Source organism: Rousettus aegyptiacus, unplaced genomic scaffold, assembly GCF_014176215.1.
Source record: "Rousettus aegyptiacus isolate mRouAeg1 unplaced genomic scaffold, mRouAeg1.p scaffold_m13_p_2, whole genome shotgun sequence".
Taxonomy (NCBI): domain Eukaryota; kingdom Metazoa; phylum Chordata; class Mammalia; order Chiroptera; family Pteropodidae; genus Rousettus; species Rousettus aegyptiacus.
Genome location: NW_023416295.1, coordinates 57,478,469 through 57,498,533, shown reverse-complemented (window position 1 = coordinate 57,498,533; position 20,065 = coordinate 57,478,469). Strand labels below are relative to the sequence as shown.

The 20,065-nt window shown below is 42.1% G+C and overlaps 1 protein-coding gene and 1 pseudogene across 14 annotated transcripts in view; one reads left to right on the top strand and one right to left on the bottom strand.

Annotated features, from left to right (window-relative positions):
• The window catches only part of PKP4 (plakophilin 4), a 215,294-nt gene that overhangs the window by 184,410 nt on the left and 10,819 nt on the right, over positions 1–20,065 (top strand). For all 14 annotated transcript variants that reach the window (XM_036236113.1, XM_036236124.1, XM_036236114.1 and 11 more), the window contains 6 exons: positions 6,876–7,059; positions 10,101–10,218; positions 11,665–11,856; positions 12,054–12,227; positions 15,387–15,537; positions 18,832–19,027. In XM_036236113.1, coding sequence (XP_036092006.1) covers positions 6,876–7,059; positions 10,101–10,218; positions 11,665–11,856; positions 12,054–12,227; positions 15,387–15,537; positions 18,832–19,027 — 1,015 coding nt within the window. The remainder of the gene's footprint in view (positions 1–6,875; positions 7,060–10,100; positions 10,219–11,664; positions 11,857–12,053; positions 12,228–15,386; positions 15,538–18,831; positions 19,028–20,065) is intronic.
• Positions 14,610–14,728, bottom strand: LOC118614377 (annotated as a pseudogene).

Genomic DNA, 20,065 nt, shown 5'->3' with positions numbered 1-20,065 from the left:
AATTGCTTTTTCATTATTTCAATTCCATTTCAGTTTTATAATTTGTTCCAGTCCTGGTAGAAAGCTTGAGTGATTTGCCTGAAGCCACAAATGTCAGACATTTTTTTTATTGCACTGCTATCTTCCCACTCCCCGCTTGATTTCCTCATTTCTGTTACAGCACCATATTCTCACACATATGTCGCATTCTTGGCTCGTCTTTGACGCCACCCTCAGCTTGCATCAGGCTCCAGTTCTCGTCACAAGCACTCGCCCTTCATCTTGCCTTCCCATCCCCTCCTCATTCCTCGGTTCTTCATCACATCTCCCCTAAACTGCTGTCCTGGAACTTAGTCTCTGCCCCTCCTCTTGCATCAGCCTGTCGTCCCTGGGGTGACACCTTTCCCTGTATTCCACACGTCCCCCCTTGCCAGTCAAATCTGCTTTTCCTGTCCTCATCTTCTAGGTTAACCCCAGCCTTGAGACTCTCCCACTTCGGCTGCTCCCTGGACTCTGCCCTTCACACTCCAGCCCAGATGTGGTGGTCTCCTGCCCTCCAGCTCCTGCACTCGTAAAAAGATCCCGGGAGAGGCAGCATGGTGTCAGGGAATGAGTGTGCTCTGTGGAGTCAGATCTGCTTCTTTCCTTCAGCTCTGTGGCCCCAGGCAAATCACCTCTCTGGTACCAGCTTCCCCGGTACACAGTCCCCACTGCTTGGAATTTGGGTGAAGAAGGATGCAGATTGCCTGACTCAAACAATGTGCAAGCTGTACTTATTGCTCTTGCTACACTGGGTGTTTTGTCCTGGCTGCCTTGTGTCGTAAGTGTTTATGGCAAAGCTTCCAGAAACCAGAGGAGTCACCTACATGTCTCCCTTAGAGTCTGCCATAAAATGAACAGCATCTCTACCAGCACTTTGTACACAAGAGAAGTATAATGCAGGACATATAATTCTGAACTTCCTAGCAGCCACATTAAAAAGGTGGTATTTATTTTAATAATGTAGTTTCTTTAACCCAGTAGTTCCAATAACTTCTTCAACTTGCAAGCATCCCAAAAATTATTAATGAGATGTTTTACAATCATTTTTTTTTGTACCAGCTCTTCATAATCCAGCATATATTTTACATTCACAGCACATCTCAATTTGGACTAGCCACACCTCAAGTGTTCAGTAGCCGCATGTGACTGACAGCTACTGTTCTGGACAATGCAGGTCTATACTGTGCCGCTATATAAGTAACATATATCTAAAAGGCATGAGGAAAAAATAAATAAAAGGCATGAGGTGCATTATTGGATAAGGATGAAGGCGGCTACTTTGTGACAGGGTGTATAGCATCTTGACATTACTCTTCCTAACAAAGAGTCACAGAAGTTTATAAAAACCATACCAGAGTTCTGGGAGAGCTTCAGAGGCTACTTCAGAGAAAAGAAATGGAGAAGTGGCTTTGCTAGATTCTGAGCGTTTCAGCCAGACTCTAGTCGGGAATACCATTGGAGGCATGGCAGAGCCCTAGCTTCAGAGGCCCACATCCCTGCTCCGTTATCCACAGACCGAGTTTGTGAGTCACACACACTCCAACTCTCAGATGCAATGTACAGCCTGATGTTTTAAATTTTCTCTATTAGTCTAATATTTCTACCCCGACTCATCAAGAATTGCCAGGAGGGGGGTGAATGCATCCTACCACACAGTGTTCCCAACCCCAAAGAATTGAAGCATAGTCATGATAGTGGCTTGTCATGACATTCATGCCAGGAATGTTGGGGCCAAGACCTCATTGCCTGTTCTCTGGATTAATACTCTCCACACCTCCAAAGTTTGAGTAGTTTTACTTACCTCATGGACATTGTGTGCAAGAATAAGACTGAAACAAGAACATCAAGAACAGACGCTAAACATAAGACTAACTTGTGAAAGAAAATGGAAGGGCATGTCAATATTTGAAGTGCACTAGTATTTTTGGCTATTTTATCTTTCTTTTTTTGCAGTGTCTGTAAACACTGGGGGTTTTTTGGTGGAGATTTTTTATAATTAGGAAACTGGGAATAAATTGAACACTATATAAAAATTGATAGTTTTAGATAGCTTTTATATCAGAAAAACAATTATATTAGCTGTTAGGTATGTATGCTGCCAGAGAAATTGTATTTTTCAAATGTTCTTTGGTTTTCAGTATCTTTTAAAAAATACATTTTCCAATTAGTGCTATTATTTTAACTAATCAAAATCAGTTTCTAATTTGACTATAAAATGTATCAGTTGGTCATTAGAATAAGCTATAAAGCTAAATTTAAGCGTGAGCTCTTTGAAAGTTCTGCAGCATAGGATTTATGTGAAATGGTATTTTTATTATTTATTCTTTGTGGGGAAAATGAACTTTCATCTCTCATGGCAGTATTTCATTGTCATTATTGGCTCCTCATAATTATGTATACTTTTTCCTGTGGTAGAGAATAAGCAAAATTTACCAAAATAATATGCATGAGATTCCCTAATATCTTCTAAATGTGTGTGGGGGGGGGTATTTATTTATTTATTTGCTACTAAATATTTTTGAAGCAGATTTTGCATTAGGGTATTAGAGCTGGAGGTTTATCATGTTGATGGAAAACGCTAATCCTATAGCTCTGCATTTTCTCATCAATCTTGCTACATCTAGGAGTTGGTATATTTTCTGTATATTACTTATTGTTCCAGCAGCGTTCTTCCTGACCCATTAAATGAAGTCTTAGACAGACTTAGTGGAGAGAGCATTGTTTTATTACTACCTTAGTGAAGTAGAATGTACACAAGTATTATTAGCTGTTCTTAAGACTCTACTTTGAGTGGACAAGGCAAATTAATCATCCATAGCTAAGGCTTTTAAGTTTAATTGAACTTTGTTCATTCAGCAATAGTTGATGAGAACAGTTTGTTTTGGCTTTCCATAGCATTATTTTTAAAATAGAAATTGTAGGAGAAAAGCCGATATTCGAGACTTCCTTGACTGTTTGAAATGGCCAGTTAAATCCATACCAAGGGTTATAGCTTTTTGTAAAATGCAAGATCAGTGGGATAATATAACTTATAATACAGGTGATAAAGCTGGCTTTGTACGAGTCCCTTGAATGCCACAGACTTAGGAAAAATAGAATGTCTCCTCCTTTCTCATCAAGAATAATTTTGAACATTTTTTGAAGTTGCAGAAATGAAAGCCTGAATTTCTATACTATAAGACTGGGTTTTATGATCAATAAATCATCTTCGTTGACTGAAAAGGTAGCATAGTCAGTTTATCTACTGAAGAGTTACATATTTTTAACAATTTAAGATTTTGTGATTGGGCAACACTGGTCCTTTCCATTTTGCAGTTTGAGGAATGGGGATTCTGGGCGATGGAGCAGCAATTATGGGATCTTCTGTCCCCTTAGCTAGGATGGTGATTTCAACAACCATCTGTTTTGGTCCTCATGTGAAAGGCAGGCAAAACTATGTGGCAAATTTCCTTTAAGATCCAGAACATTGTTCTGACCCTCTCCCCCTAGTTATAAATCTTAAAGACACTCCCAAATACTGAGTCTTAAGAAAGGGCATGAAAGGGAGGTAATACGTTGAGCTAAGTCTGACAGGCAGGAAATAAAAAGGAAATCCAAAAACAAATACAAACTATTAAGTTGGATCCATCAGCAAATATTTTTAGCACCTGTTATGTGCTCTGCAGATGTGTAACAAAACATATGAAAGAGTGGATGATGATAGAGTATTTGTTCTTCAATATATTTACCTAATGAAAGTTTAAATTGAATTTAGAAATACAAATGTGCATCATCCTTTGAAAAATCAACATGTAGAATTTCAAGCCTACAAAGTAATTAAATGGGAAATTAATTTTGTGCCACTTGACTCCTTAAGGTATTATATGTAAAACACACAGAGTAAAACCACTGTAAATGATTGTGTTAATATTATTTATATTGACGTGAACATTTATGCTTTTTCAATCCCATGTAAATGTAAAGGCTAATAGTAAACCATAGGATGATATATAATTCCACTGGACATTCTAAATGCTAGGAAAGAAAAAGAAAGAGCAGGACAAAAGTCTAGTACCTGCACAGAAAATCAAGGGAATCCACAAATCTGGGAAATATCCTCTTACCAGAAGTAGGTCTTAGAAGTAGCCTGGAGTGGAGGCAGCAACCACGAAAAACAAGCTTTTCTGCCAACGATCAAAGAACTTCCCGGCATCAGCGCCAAGATCCAACCTACTAAAGAACCACCCCCTTCTTAGTCATATTTTCACCTGAAGTTTGTGACTCACACTGTTTAATTTTCTGTAGAGATATCTAATTTTATACCTGTAGCCTGTATTATGATAGGCTTTACTTTCCATAAATCTTGCCTTTGCTGGAATGCATTTATTCTGAGAAGTATTGGAAAATGCTGCCATTCCCCATGTGTTGAACTTCATGGAGTGATGAATTTGAAAGGCTTTGACAGAAAGACAGTGCATTACAAATGCATTACAAACTGTCAGCAGTGGAGATTAGGAAATGACCCCTCCCTGCTGATGGGCTCTGGGCCACTGCTCCCCTGTGGCTGGCTCATGCCCCAGCAGGCCCCGTCAGTGCCCTGGGTCGAGTATGACTGTCCTCATTTGCAGGAAATAGTAAAGTCCCATTTCTGGTACCCGTCTATGCCTCAGCTCTTTCTTCCTTCTGTCTTCTCTCCCATCTCCTGTTACTTGAGTCAGGACAGACCTTTAGAGACTCATTTCTCATCCTTAGTTCCCAGGTCCCTTCCATAGTCATCAGTCCTCTAATATATTTCCACTAAGACAGTGCTTTTCAGATGTCTTTGGGACACAAAACTCTTTTTCATAACAGAAACACAGTGAATCCCAATATTGAGACAGATAAGTATGGAACCACTCTGGATGAATGGAGTGGGAATCTGGAGCCCTACTGCCAGTTCTGCCCCCACATCTCACATGGCTGACCCTAAGAGTTCCAGCAACGCCACCAGAATCCAGGGGGTACAAGTTAAAACCATTTTATGTAGAAACATAGAGCAAATTTTATCAGAATCCGTGGAGAAGTAGCTCTGCCTGTGGAACTTAAGTTCATTTCATAAGCACCTACGGTGTGTGCTCTTGCCAGGGCCTACATGTTGTGTGCCACAAGATAATTATATAAGCAATAGTCTGTTGTGGTGGAAAGGACAAGCTTTCAGAAACAAAGCAAGGTCTATCATTGTCCTGATTCTGAACTAAGTCCCCCTCCCACTCCGGGCCTCACTGGATGGCTGCAGCTGAGGCGAAGGTCCTTAAAGCCTGTAGTCGTGGTGGAATTACCCAAGAGAAGAAGCAGAGAAAGCTGAAAGTCCTTGGGGGGGGGGGGTGGCAAGAGAAAGCCATCAAGGTGTAGAAGTCAAAGGCAGGTGAAAGAGGAGAGCAGCAGGCACAGTGCACAGAACACAGGAACCAGACGTTTTCCCAGGACAGAGCCCAAGCATCAGCCCCCATTATCGACCATTCCCTCCACAGCATGTAGACTGGTTGGGGGCAGATGGCAGAGCAGAGTCCTGTCTCGGTTTATGGTCAGAGTATTGTTTCACTACCTTCAATTCTAGCCCTTTGCTTTTGCCTCTCTTTCCTCCAAAAAGAAGGGGGGAGAAAAGCTACCTGCTCTCTTACCACTGCCCTTTATAAAGGGCCCTTGCTTTCTCCAGGCTCCGAGAAGGCCAAGCAGTTTCCAGGCCAGTCCTTGGTCACCGTGCAATGCAGCAGCAGTCTCACTCAGTCATGTGCGCAAGCCTGACATGTCCCCATGGACGTGGGCAGATTTTGCCAGCTCCTTCCCCTCCGTGGACCACACGTGTTTTGGGGTGTTGATAGTTCCAACAGTGCTCCACAGGCTTTTGAGCGGCTTGCCAAGGATACATCAGGCCTGCAGGGCTCTGAGGGACCTTAGGTACAGAGAAACTGTAACATTTCTCCTCTACCTCTTACTTAGGAAAATGCATTGATGCAAAACAACATTAGCATAGGTAAAATCTTGAATTTGCTCTAATTTCTGAAAGAGTAATTATTAGAAAATAAGAGTGCCGTAATAACAATTTAACCCACCTCATAGTCGACACAGAAATAAAGACACTCTGACATGCTTACAATTTAAATAACACTCTACTAAACCACATCTCAAGTATTTCGTCCTAGCAATCTCGATATGAATTACAGTATGGGTGACTTTAATTTATTGTTAGTCTTGCCTATATCCAAAAGCAGTAGCAGTAACTTGTACTTCTAAAACACATGGTAATAAGACTCTTAAAGTAGAAATAGGAATGTCTAAACCTTATCTAGTTAAAGAAGATGAAGCAAATGTAAAGTACCCTCTGTGCCAATAAAGTTACAAGTGTTATATTTAAGTTTGAGCTTTCTAGTAGCCAAAGAAGAAAAAGCATGAACAAGACATGTCAGTCTTTTGTGAAAGAGAAACTTTTTCTAAGTCCTAAAAATGGTTCATCACACAGAATATTGAATGTAAGGGACAATGCAGTGAATGACAGCTTTACAGCAATCATTGTTTATATGTATGACCTATGATAAGATTGTCCTCCTCACCCTCACAGAGTAACGAATTTGTTTTGCAAAAGCTGCAGTCGTCTTGTCTTATAGATACATGGGCTCTAACCTTAAGGGTTGTTATGACTTTGTAACTGCCAGAAGCTCACATATGTTCACTTAGCATTTACTAGGGGTCCAGCCCCAGTCTGGTTACAAATTCAGGCCATAGATTAGGTTTGGAACAGATTGAGTTCATATCAATTAGGGCTAACATGTTTATTTCATTACTGAAACTGCAGGATTTCTAATTAATGATTCGATGTTTAAAATCTCATTTTTTAGGAGTTCTTTGGAATTTATCCTCATGCGATGCTGTAAAGATGACAATCATTCGAGATGCTCTCTCAACCTTAACAAACACTGTGATTGTTCCACATTCTGGATGGAATAACTCTTCTTTTGATGATGATCATAAAATTAAATTTCAGACTTCACTCGTTCTACGTAATACAACAGGTTGCCTGAGGTAAAGTCTTTATTTCTTCTTTCCAGTTAATTCCGTGATTAAATAATATGTCATGGGCAGATTGATTTTATTAAAACTTACCTTAATTTCCAAGTTTGTTTCAAAATTTAGGCCACTAGACTTGGTTATCCTGTGAGGAAAACACCGTGAGTACAGACTAGTGGCCTGAAAGACTCGTCTGTGATTTAGCCAAAAAGGCCTTTCAGTCTGAAATTCTGCTAAAATTCCAGTGTTTTCCACTTTAACAGCATTTTTCCAGTTATCAGATTCTGATAGCTAATGTGTTTGTGGCCTGGTTTTTGTTTAAGTTCAAAATGTGATGGCTAAAACCTTTTTAATTTTAAAAGAGTGCAAAGAGATGTGTGGTTTAAACAATCACTGGGTTTGAATTTTATAAATAAATGAAAATGAGTCCAAATAGTATTTTCAGTCATTATCTTTAGGTTGTAGAATCCATAAAGCCTCCCCTCACTGTACACAGTATTACTCATTATTTGCCGTTAACACTCATCAGCTCAATTTCTACCGGTTTCCCGGCGTACGGTGTCCTGGGACCTGCAAACAGAAACCTTGGAGCGGAGTGGCCTGGTGATGATGAGAGTGGGCTCTGGCCTCAGGCAGCCCAGCTTCCCGCCTCACTCTCAGCCTCAGTTTCCTCATCTTTAGAATAGGGTTAATAATACCACCTCAGAGCTGTGAAGAATCAGCTCGTGTAAAGTGCTTAGTGTTGTGTCTGACACACAGCGAGTACTATTTTTAACATCTAAGCATCTCTGCAACAAAAAGCTTGGAAGGGGGAGGAGGGGCCTGGGCTGCTGCTCTGAAGGCTTTCGGTATTGTAATAGATGACTGTTGGCCCCCTTGGTGGAGTGGGGGATACGGGGGGGGGGGAGGAGGCGGAGGGGGTGTTGACAATAGTCAGGATCCTGGAAAACTGGCCAGCTCTCTAACTCAGATGCCTGCATCAAAGGGAAGCTTATATATCACTTCTGATGATTTGTGGAGGCGGCATCTCATCCTCTCCGGCACCTGGATCCAGGGAGGCTTTGATCACTCCTCAGGCAGCCTGCCAGGCTTCCGGGAAAGCCCCGAGGCAGGACACACGCTCAGCCCCCACCCCCACCCCCACCCCCACCACCAGTAGTTCCTAAACATTTGGTGAAAACCTTTCATGTGAAATCAATGATGAACAAGACAGACAAGGTGTCTGCTCTGATAGAACCACATTCTTTTGGAGAACACAGACAGACAAACAAAATAACAATAGGCGCCATAAGAAAAGAAGGGGACACAAGAGTTATTAGGTGATCACTTTGGTAATTTGGTGTTCTCGTACAAGGAGATATTTAAACCATAGATCTGAAAAACCATAAGGAGCTACTCATTTGAAGATGTGGTCAGGAAAACACAAGTTCTAGGCAACACAAACAGGAAGCGTGAAGGCTCTGCGGTAGGGGTTAGCTCATGGCTGGGACTTAATGGTCAAGGCACAGAGTAGAACCAGATTTTGTAGGATTTTTTTCAATCAAGGAAGGAGTTTGCACTTTATTCCAAGTGCCATGGGAAACCATCAGAAGATTTTAATCACAGGAGTGATGCGAATGGTTTCTGGCCGCAATGTGGAGGGCCGTGTATGGGAAACCGTGGAGACAGGAGATGAGGCTACTGCAGTGTTTGAGGCAAGATGACAGCGGCCTAGATCAGGTGCTGGGAGAGACAAGCAAATATGGGGAAGTTTGGGGGAGGCAGAACTCACGGGGTTTGCTAATAGATTGAATATAAGGGGCGAGGCAAAGGGAGGGAAGAGGGATAACACCTAGATCTTTGGCTGGAGCAACTAGGAGCACAGAAGTGCTGTAGATGAAGTCAGGGAGAAGAAGGTTTGGAGGGGCGAGCACTTGGGAGTTTTGGCCATGTCCATTTTGAGAACACAGTAGTCAGAAAAGCAGCTGGGTAAATGAGCCTGGAGTTCGTGAGAGGAATCAGGCTACAGACAGACATTTGGGAGTCATGGGTCCATAGATTGTATTAAAACCAGGGGCCAGAAGTAGGGGCTACCTAGAAGAGTACAAAGATAAAGATAAGAAGGGACCAAAGTAGCCCTGGGACTCCAGAGGCACCTACAGGCAGAAGAGACTGAAAAGGAAAGGCAGCAAGATGGGAGGAAAACTAGGGGAGTGAGGGGTCCCCAGAGCTCATAGGAATGGAAGAAGACAGCTGTCGAGTGCTGCTAAGAAACGACACAAGAACAGAGGAGGGACCAGAGGTGAAAGTGTCTCTCTGACCCCCCAGAAAAACAAACAAACAAACAAAAACAAAGATTTGCAGAATCTCAGAGTTAGCCTAGAATCGAATTAGGACATATATATAATCTTATGATTTGGTATCGATTCATGAAGGCAAAATGATATCAAAAATTTCCATGTTGATAAGACTTAAAACTTTCTGGGGTATTTTTTATAATTGAAAAAATGAGAAAAATAGCAGCATAAGCAAATTTCCACATTTAATTTGAATGTTTATACACAAAATGATGTTTCCTGTGTTTGTTCAAGAAGCATTTATGGCACCTTCTACATGCAAAACCTCATAGGGTTGGTTAGTGGGCTGGAAAGACCTTATGGCCTAACAAAGATCCTAAATAACAACCATGGTTTACAAACATCGCACATAAATGTGGCAGGTACTTTTTTAATTGCTTTATATGTAGCAACTCATGTCTTCCTCACAATAACCCTATGAGGTAGTTACTATTATTTTCCTCTTTTTAGATAATGGGGAAACTGAGGAGAATGGTCCCCAAAATCACTATTTTAGAAAATTAGAAAGTGATACATCGCTTGAGAGATACAAAGCTCGAATGGGGGGCTAAATATTATTGTGAGCTCTTGGGATGTTAAAACGTAAGGCCCAAAGTGCTTTCTCAAGCCAGATCTGCATGGCTGCTGTCTGTTGTCCATTCTCTTGGGTCGTTAAGGTAAGGCTCTGTCCCTAACGAGTGCATTGATCTCAGCAGATCCAACATTTCTCTGCCCATTTAGGAATCTCAGCTCTGCAGGAGAGGAAGCCCGGAAACAAATGCGATCCTGTGAGGGGCTGGTGGACTCGCTGTTATATGTGATCCACACGTGTGTGAACACATCCGATTACGACAGCAAGGTCAGTGCCTGCCTGGCCATGTGATGACTGATGACAGCAGCTGCTTGGCGCTGCTGTTTGCATGCCATTAATTCTTTCCGGAATTCTTGAGGCTCTCCTCATTAGGCTACACTCCAGATTAAAGGGAGAGTCTCTAAAAGTGACAGGTTGACAGGGACATGACAACTTAAGAAAATAGCCTTAGAACATGAAAACTAAGTGACTCCCTGTGGTAAAGGACCTAACAGGTGACAGGGCACTGTCAAGGTGACTGCCCCTGCTGCTGCCCCCTCTAATTTTGTATTCCCTGCTGCTGGAAGCAGATCCATCTGTATTTGAGAATCTACTGGATGAAAGTTCCTGGTGAAGGTGCTACAGCTTCACCCCCACCCCAGTGCAGTTCACAGCCTGGAGCCCAGAAGCAGCTTTGGATGCCTCTCTCAATAGTCCTAGTCTTGGCCTTTCCCCTCCCTCTGTTGTCATGCTGGTCAGTCTGTTCCCAGCATGAGCCCCTTATCCTCCCCTCCAGTTTTCTCCATCCCTGCCCTAGCACGGGGCATTCTACTCATCATTTTTCAGCTGTGACAGCCATCCAGATCCTGGAGGTCAGGGCTGAGGAAGGTAGGAAGGGACAGGAAAGGGAGACTGACTAAAAGTGTCAGGAGTTCAAGGCCAACTAAAGGATGTGGTGTTCAGCATAGACCAGGTGAGGAGAAGCCATAAGAAGTCCTTGAGTTGTAAATATAGGTCTGAGGGAGAAAAGAATGATCAGTGGTAGGCTCAGGGAAAAGGTAGAGGAAGAGTGCAGGGTGATGGCCAAGTTTTTATTAGAGGCTTATCAAACCAAAAGACCTGCAGACAAAATTGAGAGGAGTAAGCAAGTTGAAATGGGAGCTTGCTAGGTAAAAGCCAAACTTGATTTTAGACACTCTCAATGAGGCAACAGTTGGCCTCCCAATTAGAGGTATGATACAGAGTTTAAGGAACAAAGACCACGGACAGAAGGCAAAATGTCAGCAAAGAAAGAAAACAGGTAACTTTCCACAGAGCGACGAGTGACTTGGGGAATGGAAGGAGGAGACCAAGATGGGACTTGGAGGAGAGGCAGTCCCCAGAGAGGGGTACGGTCTCACCTGCTGTCGTGAGGATTTCTAGTGCAGTTCTGGCAACTTGGCAGCATCCCTAAAGCACGAAAACTGGATATTTTCTCTTCCAGAGCCTTGTACGTCTTAGTTATCATGAAATCAGATCCTCAGATGGACTGAGCATGGCTCTGCACTTTGTCATTTGGGTATGCCACAAAAATTCTAGAATCATAATTCTTCCTTTAGATTGTTTCAGGTTCCCATAAGAAAAAGCAGGTTGTTTCATGTTCTACATTGATTTAATATTGCTGGCATCCAGCACAGAAGCATTTTTCACTAATGTGCTACAGTGGTTTTAATCATACATTGTGTTGGGTTTCAGACCGTGGAGAACTGCGTGTGCACCCTGAGAAACCTGTCCTATCGGCTGGAACTGGAGGTCCCTCAGGCCCGGCTGCTGGGGCTGAATGAATTGGATGACTTACTAGGAAAAGAGTCTCCCAGCAAAGACTCAGAGCCAAGCTGCTGGGGGAAGAAGAAGAAAAAGAAAAAGAGAACACCACAGGAGGATCAAGTTAGTATTTTATTTGACATGAAAATTCTAAAGTTCATTTTTCTGAGAGTAAGAAATCACATATTTGGCAAGAAAAACTTTTTCTCATAGTAGTTTTTCTACATAGCTATAGCTGAGTCCCATAGAGAGGGGTGTTTTCGAGTGTTAGAGATTGTGTTCCTTTTGCTTCCATTTAATGTATGTTCTTTGTCTTTCAGTGGGATGGAGTTGGTCCTATCCCAGGACTGTCAAAGTCCCCCAAAGGTGTTGAGATGCTATGGCATCCATCAGTGGTGAAACCATATCTGACTCTTCTAGCAGAAAGTTCCAACCCAGCCACCTTGGAAGGCTCTGCTGGATCTCTCCAGAACCTCTCTGCTGGAAACTGGAAGGTGCGAGGCCTTCCGCTTGTCCACACTCCTTTCCATCTGTGCAGTCACTTCAGCTATGATGGTGGAAGGGACACAGTTGTTTAGAGTTTGGAAAGGGTGAGAGGAAAAAAGTGGGGAGATAGCAGTTGAGTCTCGGGATCCAAAGATGTGTGTGGCGTGGCCCTTCCTGTGAGAAACTGAAGGCTAGCGAGAAAAACAGACAAATCAAGTCAGTACGGTATAGACTACACAGGGTGTGCGCTGTGGGAGTCTTGATATTGATAGAGGGACATCTAACCCAGCCTGGCAGGTGAGAGAGGGGCAAGGAAAGGCAAGAGCCAAGACGTAGGCAGTTTCCTGGAGGGGCAGTGCCACCCAAATGGGATCTTTAAGAATGAGCAGAATTAAGCATGCAGAATCTGAGGTTGGGGCTGTAGAGGGAGTGATCCAAATAAAAGGACAGGAGAAGAAAGGCCTTAAGGTGAGGAGAGGACAGCGTGGCTGGTTGCTGGGGCATTGAGGGCAGGGCCTGATAGCCAGGCTTCAAAAGCTGGGGCCTGACCTACAGACTAGAGGCACCACTGAAAGGGTTTTCGCAGACAACTGGCATGGGCTAATGAGAACACTATTAGATGTGGCAGTGCAGAAGGTGAATTCAAAGAAGAGGAGAGTAGAGGCTGGGATTTCACTGGGGAGCCAGGTGAGAGATGCCTAGGGCCTGAGTTAGAGCTGAGGTTGGGTTGTGATGCAGGGAAGGAAAGGGACCCGCTGCTCCTCTCTCAGATGCTTACAGGAAATGCATATGGCAAAAGTTTTCATACCCCCTGTAGGTCTTAGGCCGCAGCTAAGCTGTGACTTCTTTATGAAAATGGAAGGTGATCTCCTACTGTTACCACTATAAGCATGTTCTTAAAACTTTTAAATGACATCTTACAACTTCCCAGACAATCCTTGCCTCTAGAAATTTCCTAAGTATATTTTAGTAGAGTTATTACGATGATTGTTTTTGGCTGTTTCTTACACCAGCACCTCCCAAAATAAGAATCTTTTGGCCACCGTATTATCCATGCAAATGAAAAGCATTGCTAGGCCTAAGTATGGTTTGTTTCAAGCAGCCAGCTGCTATAATGAATGTATACAGATAATTATGGTCTAGTGCTACACCAGTGTGGTTATTTTGTTATTGTTGTTCTTAATTAAAGCACTAATAGTTTAGCATCTAAATGGTGGTTCTAGAGTCAGAACCCTGGCTTTGAATCCTGGCCTCTCCACTTATTAGCTGGGGCCTAAGATCTCTGCCAACTCAGTTTCTTCATCTGTAAGATGGAGATAATACCTACCTCATGAGATGGTTTGAGGATTAAAGGAGATAATAAATGTGGAGGACCTAGAATAGTGCCCAGCATGTAAGTATTCATCATATTTCTGTTGTTGACCCAGCATTCACCTCCAGCTTCTTGTGCCTCAAGGATAGTTTGATGATACTAAAGAAGACAATTATCAAAAGAGATGTGAGTTTAGTTGTATAAAATTGCATTTCTGAGATCATTTAGTGAATGAAAGTTACATGCTAAGCTCACTTAAAATATAAACAGTATGTAGAATAGTAAATCAGAAAAAGTAATAAAATGGTAAATCAAAATATTGGATCCTTGTTAAGAAAACAAGATAATCATGGCTGCAGACGGGAGCTACATGGGGAGCGGTGATGCCTGCAGGACTCAGGAAAGGATGTGCTCAGGGCAGGCTGAGCCGATTGTTCTCCAGGTGAGACAGGCCTTGGTTCTGTTGCAGGTTTCAGAGAGAGAAGTTGGTAAAGCTGCCTGGTGCTTCATCCCATAGCGGTCATGTGTTCTGTTTCCCCTCTCGATTTTATTTGATTTGGAAAATAGGAAAATTTGTTTCATGTGAATAGTTTTAATAGGATCTTTGAAATGCATCTTTTCTCTTATTTGTGTTATTAAAGTAATCTATTCTGTTGGTACTCAAGGAACTGAGTGGTCAATCACATATTTAATGTTCAAAATAATATAAAGGGCTGGCAAGTCGTTGTCCTCGTATCTTGACCACAGCAGGAAAGTATTAGATGTTTTATGAGCAACATTTTTCAATTATCCCAAATTTTGAAAGACAAATTGCCTTGGAAAAAGGCAATGAAAGCTCAAATCAAGATTAAAGACCCATTTTCAAATATTACGCTTTTTCTCTTTTTTGCGGTGTTTCCCTGATGACTTAGCATTCATTTCCAATTCACATGGCACACAAACTTACTCACTGTACAGATTTGCCTCATAATCGCAAAAGAATTTCTTTTTTTTTTTTTTTAAGCGAAGCAACCCTTGGTTGACCTCACAGATTGTAAGGACCTTGTCGGCTTACGATCCCTTATTTTTTTATTCTTTATGCCTACAGCACCTGGTCTTCCTAGGTGGTCTCCCATCCAAGTACTAACCAGGCCCGACGCTGCTTAGCTTCCGAGGTCAGATGGGATCAGGCTTGTTCAGGGTAGCATGGCCATAGCTACAAAAGAATTTCTTGACTGTGGATTTAAAAAAGCAGCAGCAACTAACAAATCTTGATGGAGAAAGCATTTTACACATAAACATACTCAATTTTTCACCAGTGTGTATGCACTATATTGTTCAGTGTTTCTGGAGAATTCCTTTTTTCGGAAGCAAGGAAATTTTCCATGGAATCTCTCTGAAAGGTTTTGAATTCTAAATATTATTGCAGAGAAAACAGAAAAAAATGACCTGGTTGAGACAGGTTCCCCATTAATGCGCGCTGATGGGTTACCAGCTCCACACTCCTATTTATAGCCTCTGGATCTGGCAAGGGGCCAACTGCAAAGAAGACACAGATCCTTTCTTAATTATGTTTATATATCCGAGGTAGAAAGTAATCACTGTCTTCTCTTTTCTGCACAAAAATATCTGGCAGATGGTGGTTTAAGATTTTCAGGCTTTGGGATTTCTTTTTAAATCAGTCATTCTAGCCTATCTTTATCTCAAACTATGGTTTTCTCTTTACTGACACCACAGATTTAATCTCTAATTGGAAAGAAAATGTTTAATCCATTAGTTAGTTCATCTTTTGGAAACAACATCTTTTTTAGGTGACAGTAACATCTGAGAGTGGAACTCTGTTCTGTATTACTTAATGCCTTGTTTTGCTCACTAGTTTGCAGCGTACATCCGGGCGGCTGTCCGCAAAGAAAAAGGGCTCCCCATCCTGGTAGAACTTCTGAGAATGGATAACGACAGAGTGGTTTCTTCTGTGGCAACTGCCTTGAGGAATATGGCACTAGATGTCCGCAACAAGGAGCTCATAGGTATGTTTTCTAGTGACCAGGTGAGCTATAAAGGAAGAGTTACTGTAGCATTTATAAAACTCTTCTGTTGACTTACAAAAATATGACATCTAAAATGATAAGCAAATTAAGTCCTAGTCCCCATATTCTTGGCATATTTGTGCATCCCTTCTGTCTATCCTTGGTGACCATTCCTTTTCAGCAAGAGACAGCCTCATTAATTAGACCTGATCAGGGAAGGTATATTTTCAGAAAAGCTAGCAATTTCAGTTATACATGACAACAATACGTGACTGATTTGGTGTCTCTGTTTCCTAAAAGGTGTATTTCTTGAGCAACAAAGAAAAGTTTTAATTCTTGCTCTTTGATTTTTGAGACTGATGTCCACTAGTTCACCAACACTACCATGTTCTAAATAAAGAAAAAAACCATAGGAACATTGGCAGCTTCTCCCTCTCAGACCTGTGTAAACGCTCACCCCTAGGCAGAGTCTCTGTTCCAAGGCCATTTCCCCTTCACTCTCTCCTCACATCCATCACGAGCACTAGCAATAGACTTTCTCTTCAGAACCATATTTCACAAGAAACAAAGTTTTGTCACTTCAGAAAAGTTCAGGACTAGAGTAAGGCAAGGAAAGCACACAGGGTGCAGGATTTAGGAGGTGTTCACCCTCGGCTCCATCCAGATGTGGGGTCGGCACTTGCATGAACCTGAGAACAAGCAAGCACCTCTTCAAGTTCTGCACCCTAGGCAGCGTGGCTGAAATTACATGTCATGGGGCGTTGCCATATCGCAAGCAGAATATGAGGTAAAGAGAAGATCAGAGATCCTCCAGGATACCTCAGGTTAAACCCTGGATCTCCTGGGGTCCTGTATTGAGCTCTCCTACGCTCAACTCCTTCATCTAAGTTGAAAACTTCCAAAACCCTCTCTCCGATCTAACAATGCCTGCTATCCTCACCATGGGTCTGCTGTGAAAATGAAATGAGAGGGTGAGGCAGCTACGTATAAACCGCCAAGCTCCACGCCAGTCCCACAGCTGATGGCAGATGAGGAGATTGGGTAGGGAAATTTTATAAGATCCTATGTGGATTAGTGAATATATGTTGAACTCATTAAAATATGCCTGCCCTGATAGAGAGAGAGAGACACAGATGTGGGAGGGTGGGGCAGGAGGATGGGGGAAGAGTGAGCGTGTGGGGGAGAAGAACAGGGCAATAATGTGTACCTTAAAGAGTTGCTGTAAGGATTGGCTATGGCAGCTGACACAAAAGCCCCTCATGCAGTGCCTGGAGGAATTGCTGTTTTAAATTATTGCCCAGATTACCCTGCTCTTAACACACCATTTCTATAAGCCAAATCATCCCCGCAGGAGGGAAAGGAGCTCCTTCCCACCCTGTTCTGATAGTCCGGTTTGTGCCTGATTCTAATAGACGGTGTTAGAGCTCTTAGTTCCCACATTTCCTTGAGAGAAATCCTTTATTTTTGCTACATCTGTATTGTTTGAATTTCTTATGTAATTTAAAGTTCTTAATGCTAAAAAATAAAGAGTGACGACACAAATCCTATGGCCTATCATTCCACAACTGGGCAGAGACACAGGAGAGCAGAAGGTGCAGGGCCAATACCACCAAGTGCCAAGTCCTTTGGGAAGAAGGAAGGTGTAGCCAGAGTCCTGGCCTTCTCTCGATGCATCCCTGTGCTTTCTGTGAATATCTCAACTCCCTTTTAAACTTTTACAAGCATTTTCTCTCTCAACTAATGAGCTTTTTTTTTAACCCACCTAGAGCACTCTTGACCCATTTTATGAATCACTTTTTTCTCGTTTCTATATAAAGATCCCTTCCTCCCTATGAGTTCTGAGCCCTTCCCTGATTCCATAGGTGACTCAGATTTACCCAGCACTTCCGTTCCTAATAACCATCCCCTTCTCCGACCCCTTCACTCTCTCCTCACATCCATCACGAGCACTAGCAACAGACTTTCTCTTCAGAGCCATTTTTCACAAGAAACAAAGTTTTGTCACTTCAGAAAAGTTCTTGCATCTTCACCTGAGTCGGACCAACCCAGCCGTCTGAGGCGGCAGGCTCTGAGGGAACCGCTAGGCTCACTCACAGGCAGAGTGAGCTGTCTTATCCCAGGCCTCAGGAGCACAGTTTAAAGTTGTGCCTTAGCAAAATGACAAATTACATGTCACGGACCTTTTGGTCATTTGTGAGTATTCAGAATCACCAGTGCTAACTCATCATCTCTTCTTAAAAACTACATTTATCTTCCGGCTTCCAGTGTCGTCACTGTTTTTCCACTCTTCATAATAATGTATGCTGTAAGCCAGAGTCTTCCCTTTGACATGCTGTAAATTATGCAGCATGCAGTCAGGGCTTGTCTTTTAGTGCTTACCAGTGTGTATAAATAGGACTGTAATAAAAACTCATTCAGTATCCACTCAATTATTACCAGAGGGGGGGAAAAAAGACTAAGAAAATATTTACTTGAGCTTTAGTTAATTTCTTTTGTTTGTAGTGCAATTATTCCAGTTTGTCAGTTGGTAATTGAAATTGGAAAAGCTAGAGATAATCTCTTTTTGGAGAGGAATAAAAGAAATTGAGTATCTGGAAAGAAATGGCTTCAATAGCTAGGGGACTCCCCAGACCGTCCTGTCAAGAACTTTATTATCATTGAATTACTCCTGGGAGATAACATGCCCATAATTTTAATATCAGCATTTTAGTTACGTCTTCCTTCAAAGAAACTAACATGTTTTTATCACTGCTGCTGTCAGACCAGCTGATATATACTCTCAACTTGGTAAAAATGGGTAACTGTGCCCAGTTTTAAATGTTAAGATCCAGAAAGGTTTAATGAAAAATATTGTATGGCAGTCTTACTTTATCCATTTTTTAAATTTATTCCAAGGTAAGTTTTTGAAAGCTTTAAGAGGAAGCGGAGGTATTTTCGATGCATCAGAATTGAATTGGAAATAAAAATTACTGTCATGATTCCTTTATTTCTTGCTGTTAATGAAATAGTTGAACTGAAGCGACTTGATTGGTATACTCAATTTTTATACACTTATTTACATTGTCTTTCAGCGATTTACAGTGATGTTTTATAAACCGATCCTTCAGGTGTAATAAATGTTACCTTTCCCCTTACAGTTGTAATATTTGTCATTTTATTCTTCGCCATGGTTTTTTTTTTCCTATTATTGTCTCCTTTGAGCTTTTGTTTTTAAGAGACTGTACAGTCACAGTCTTATAGTAACAAAAACCTAGCACCTTCTGAAAGTAGAATGAAATCTTTTGCATTTGGCAGGTAAATACGCCATGCGAGACCTGGTCAACCGGCTTCCTGGAGGCACTGGCCCCAGCGTGCTGTCTGATGAGACCATGGCAGCCATCTGCTGTGCCCTGCACGAGGTCACCAGCAAAAACATGGAGAACGCCAAAGCCCTGGCTGACTCGGGGGGGATAGAAAAGCTGGTGAACATAACTAAGGGCAGAGGAGACAGGCAAGTCCAATGCAAGGAGACGTGATGAAGAGGCTCTTACTCCTGGAATCTTCCTGTGATAAGGGCCTTTGTTAAGGATATGTTTTGTTTTTTTTTTTTTTATTTCTACATTTCTTACATGCCAATAAGCTAAGCAGTTTGTAGCAGGTATAACGTGTTTTGGTGGGACAAGCATTTCTGGTATGTGGCCCTTTTTCTGGTGTTAATTCATTGTAACACCCCTACATTCATTAATTTCTGCCTCTTAAAGCTATATTTGGTTGTGCGATCCTGGAAGAATTAGAAAACCCATCATGAGGAAAATCTGGGGTCACCATTTCTCTTGAACCATTAGCTCTGCTCCAGGCTCTGGGGCCTGTTCTACAAGAACATCTTTTTGCATCTTCAGTTGGCAGATTGATTTCTCTGCAGGTGCCCAGAAAGTACTAGCAGCACCACTCTGCAGGAGGGCCTGCTGTGTGGCCCAGGATGTGTGCCCTGTGCTTACATCCTCCATTTCCCTTTGCTGCTAGGTTAGAGAATCAGGGGCAAAAGTAGAAGGATTTTGTCATAGAGCTATAGCATGTCAATGAATTTGCCTTACTATCAAATGAGAGACTCCTTCAAGGAAGTAGGAAGTTGGGCTGCTCGGTGTCTTCTCGACACAATGGGACAGCAGCCATCTGATCCATAGTAAAATGGTCCCTCTCTCCCCACTCTCCACCCCCTTCTGATTTCCCCGCGATGTGTGATGTGCTGCTTTTTCTGGCATCTGACTCCCCCAGGAGCAGGGACTTTGTCTTTTTCTCCACTGCTATGTCCTCTGCATCTATAACAAACCTGGCCCATAATGGATGCTCAGTAAATACTTATTATTAATTGGCTGAGAGACAGTACTAGAACTTAGTCTTTTAGTTTATACTTTTGAGGGAATTTATAAAATATGGGAATGATGTAACAAAGCATATTCTCAAACCCCCACCCTTAACCCCCTGGAAATTACACCTATCCACATTAACTGTATTTCCATTCCATCTTTTTTTCTTACTTTTTGTATTT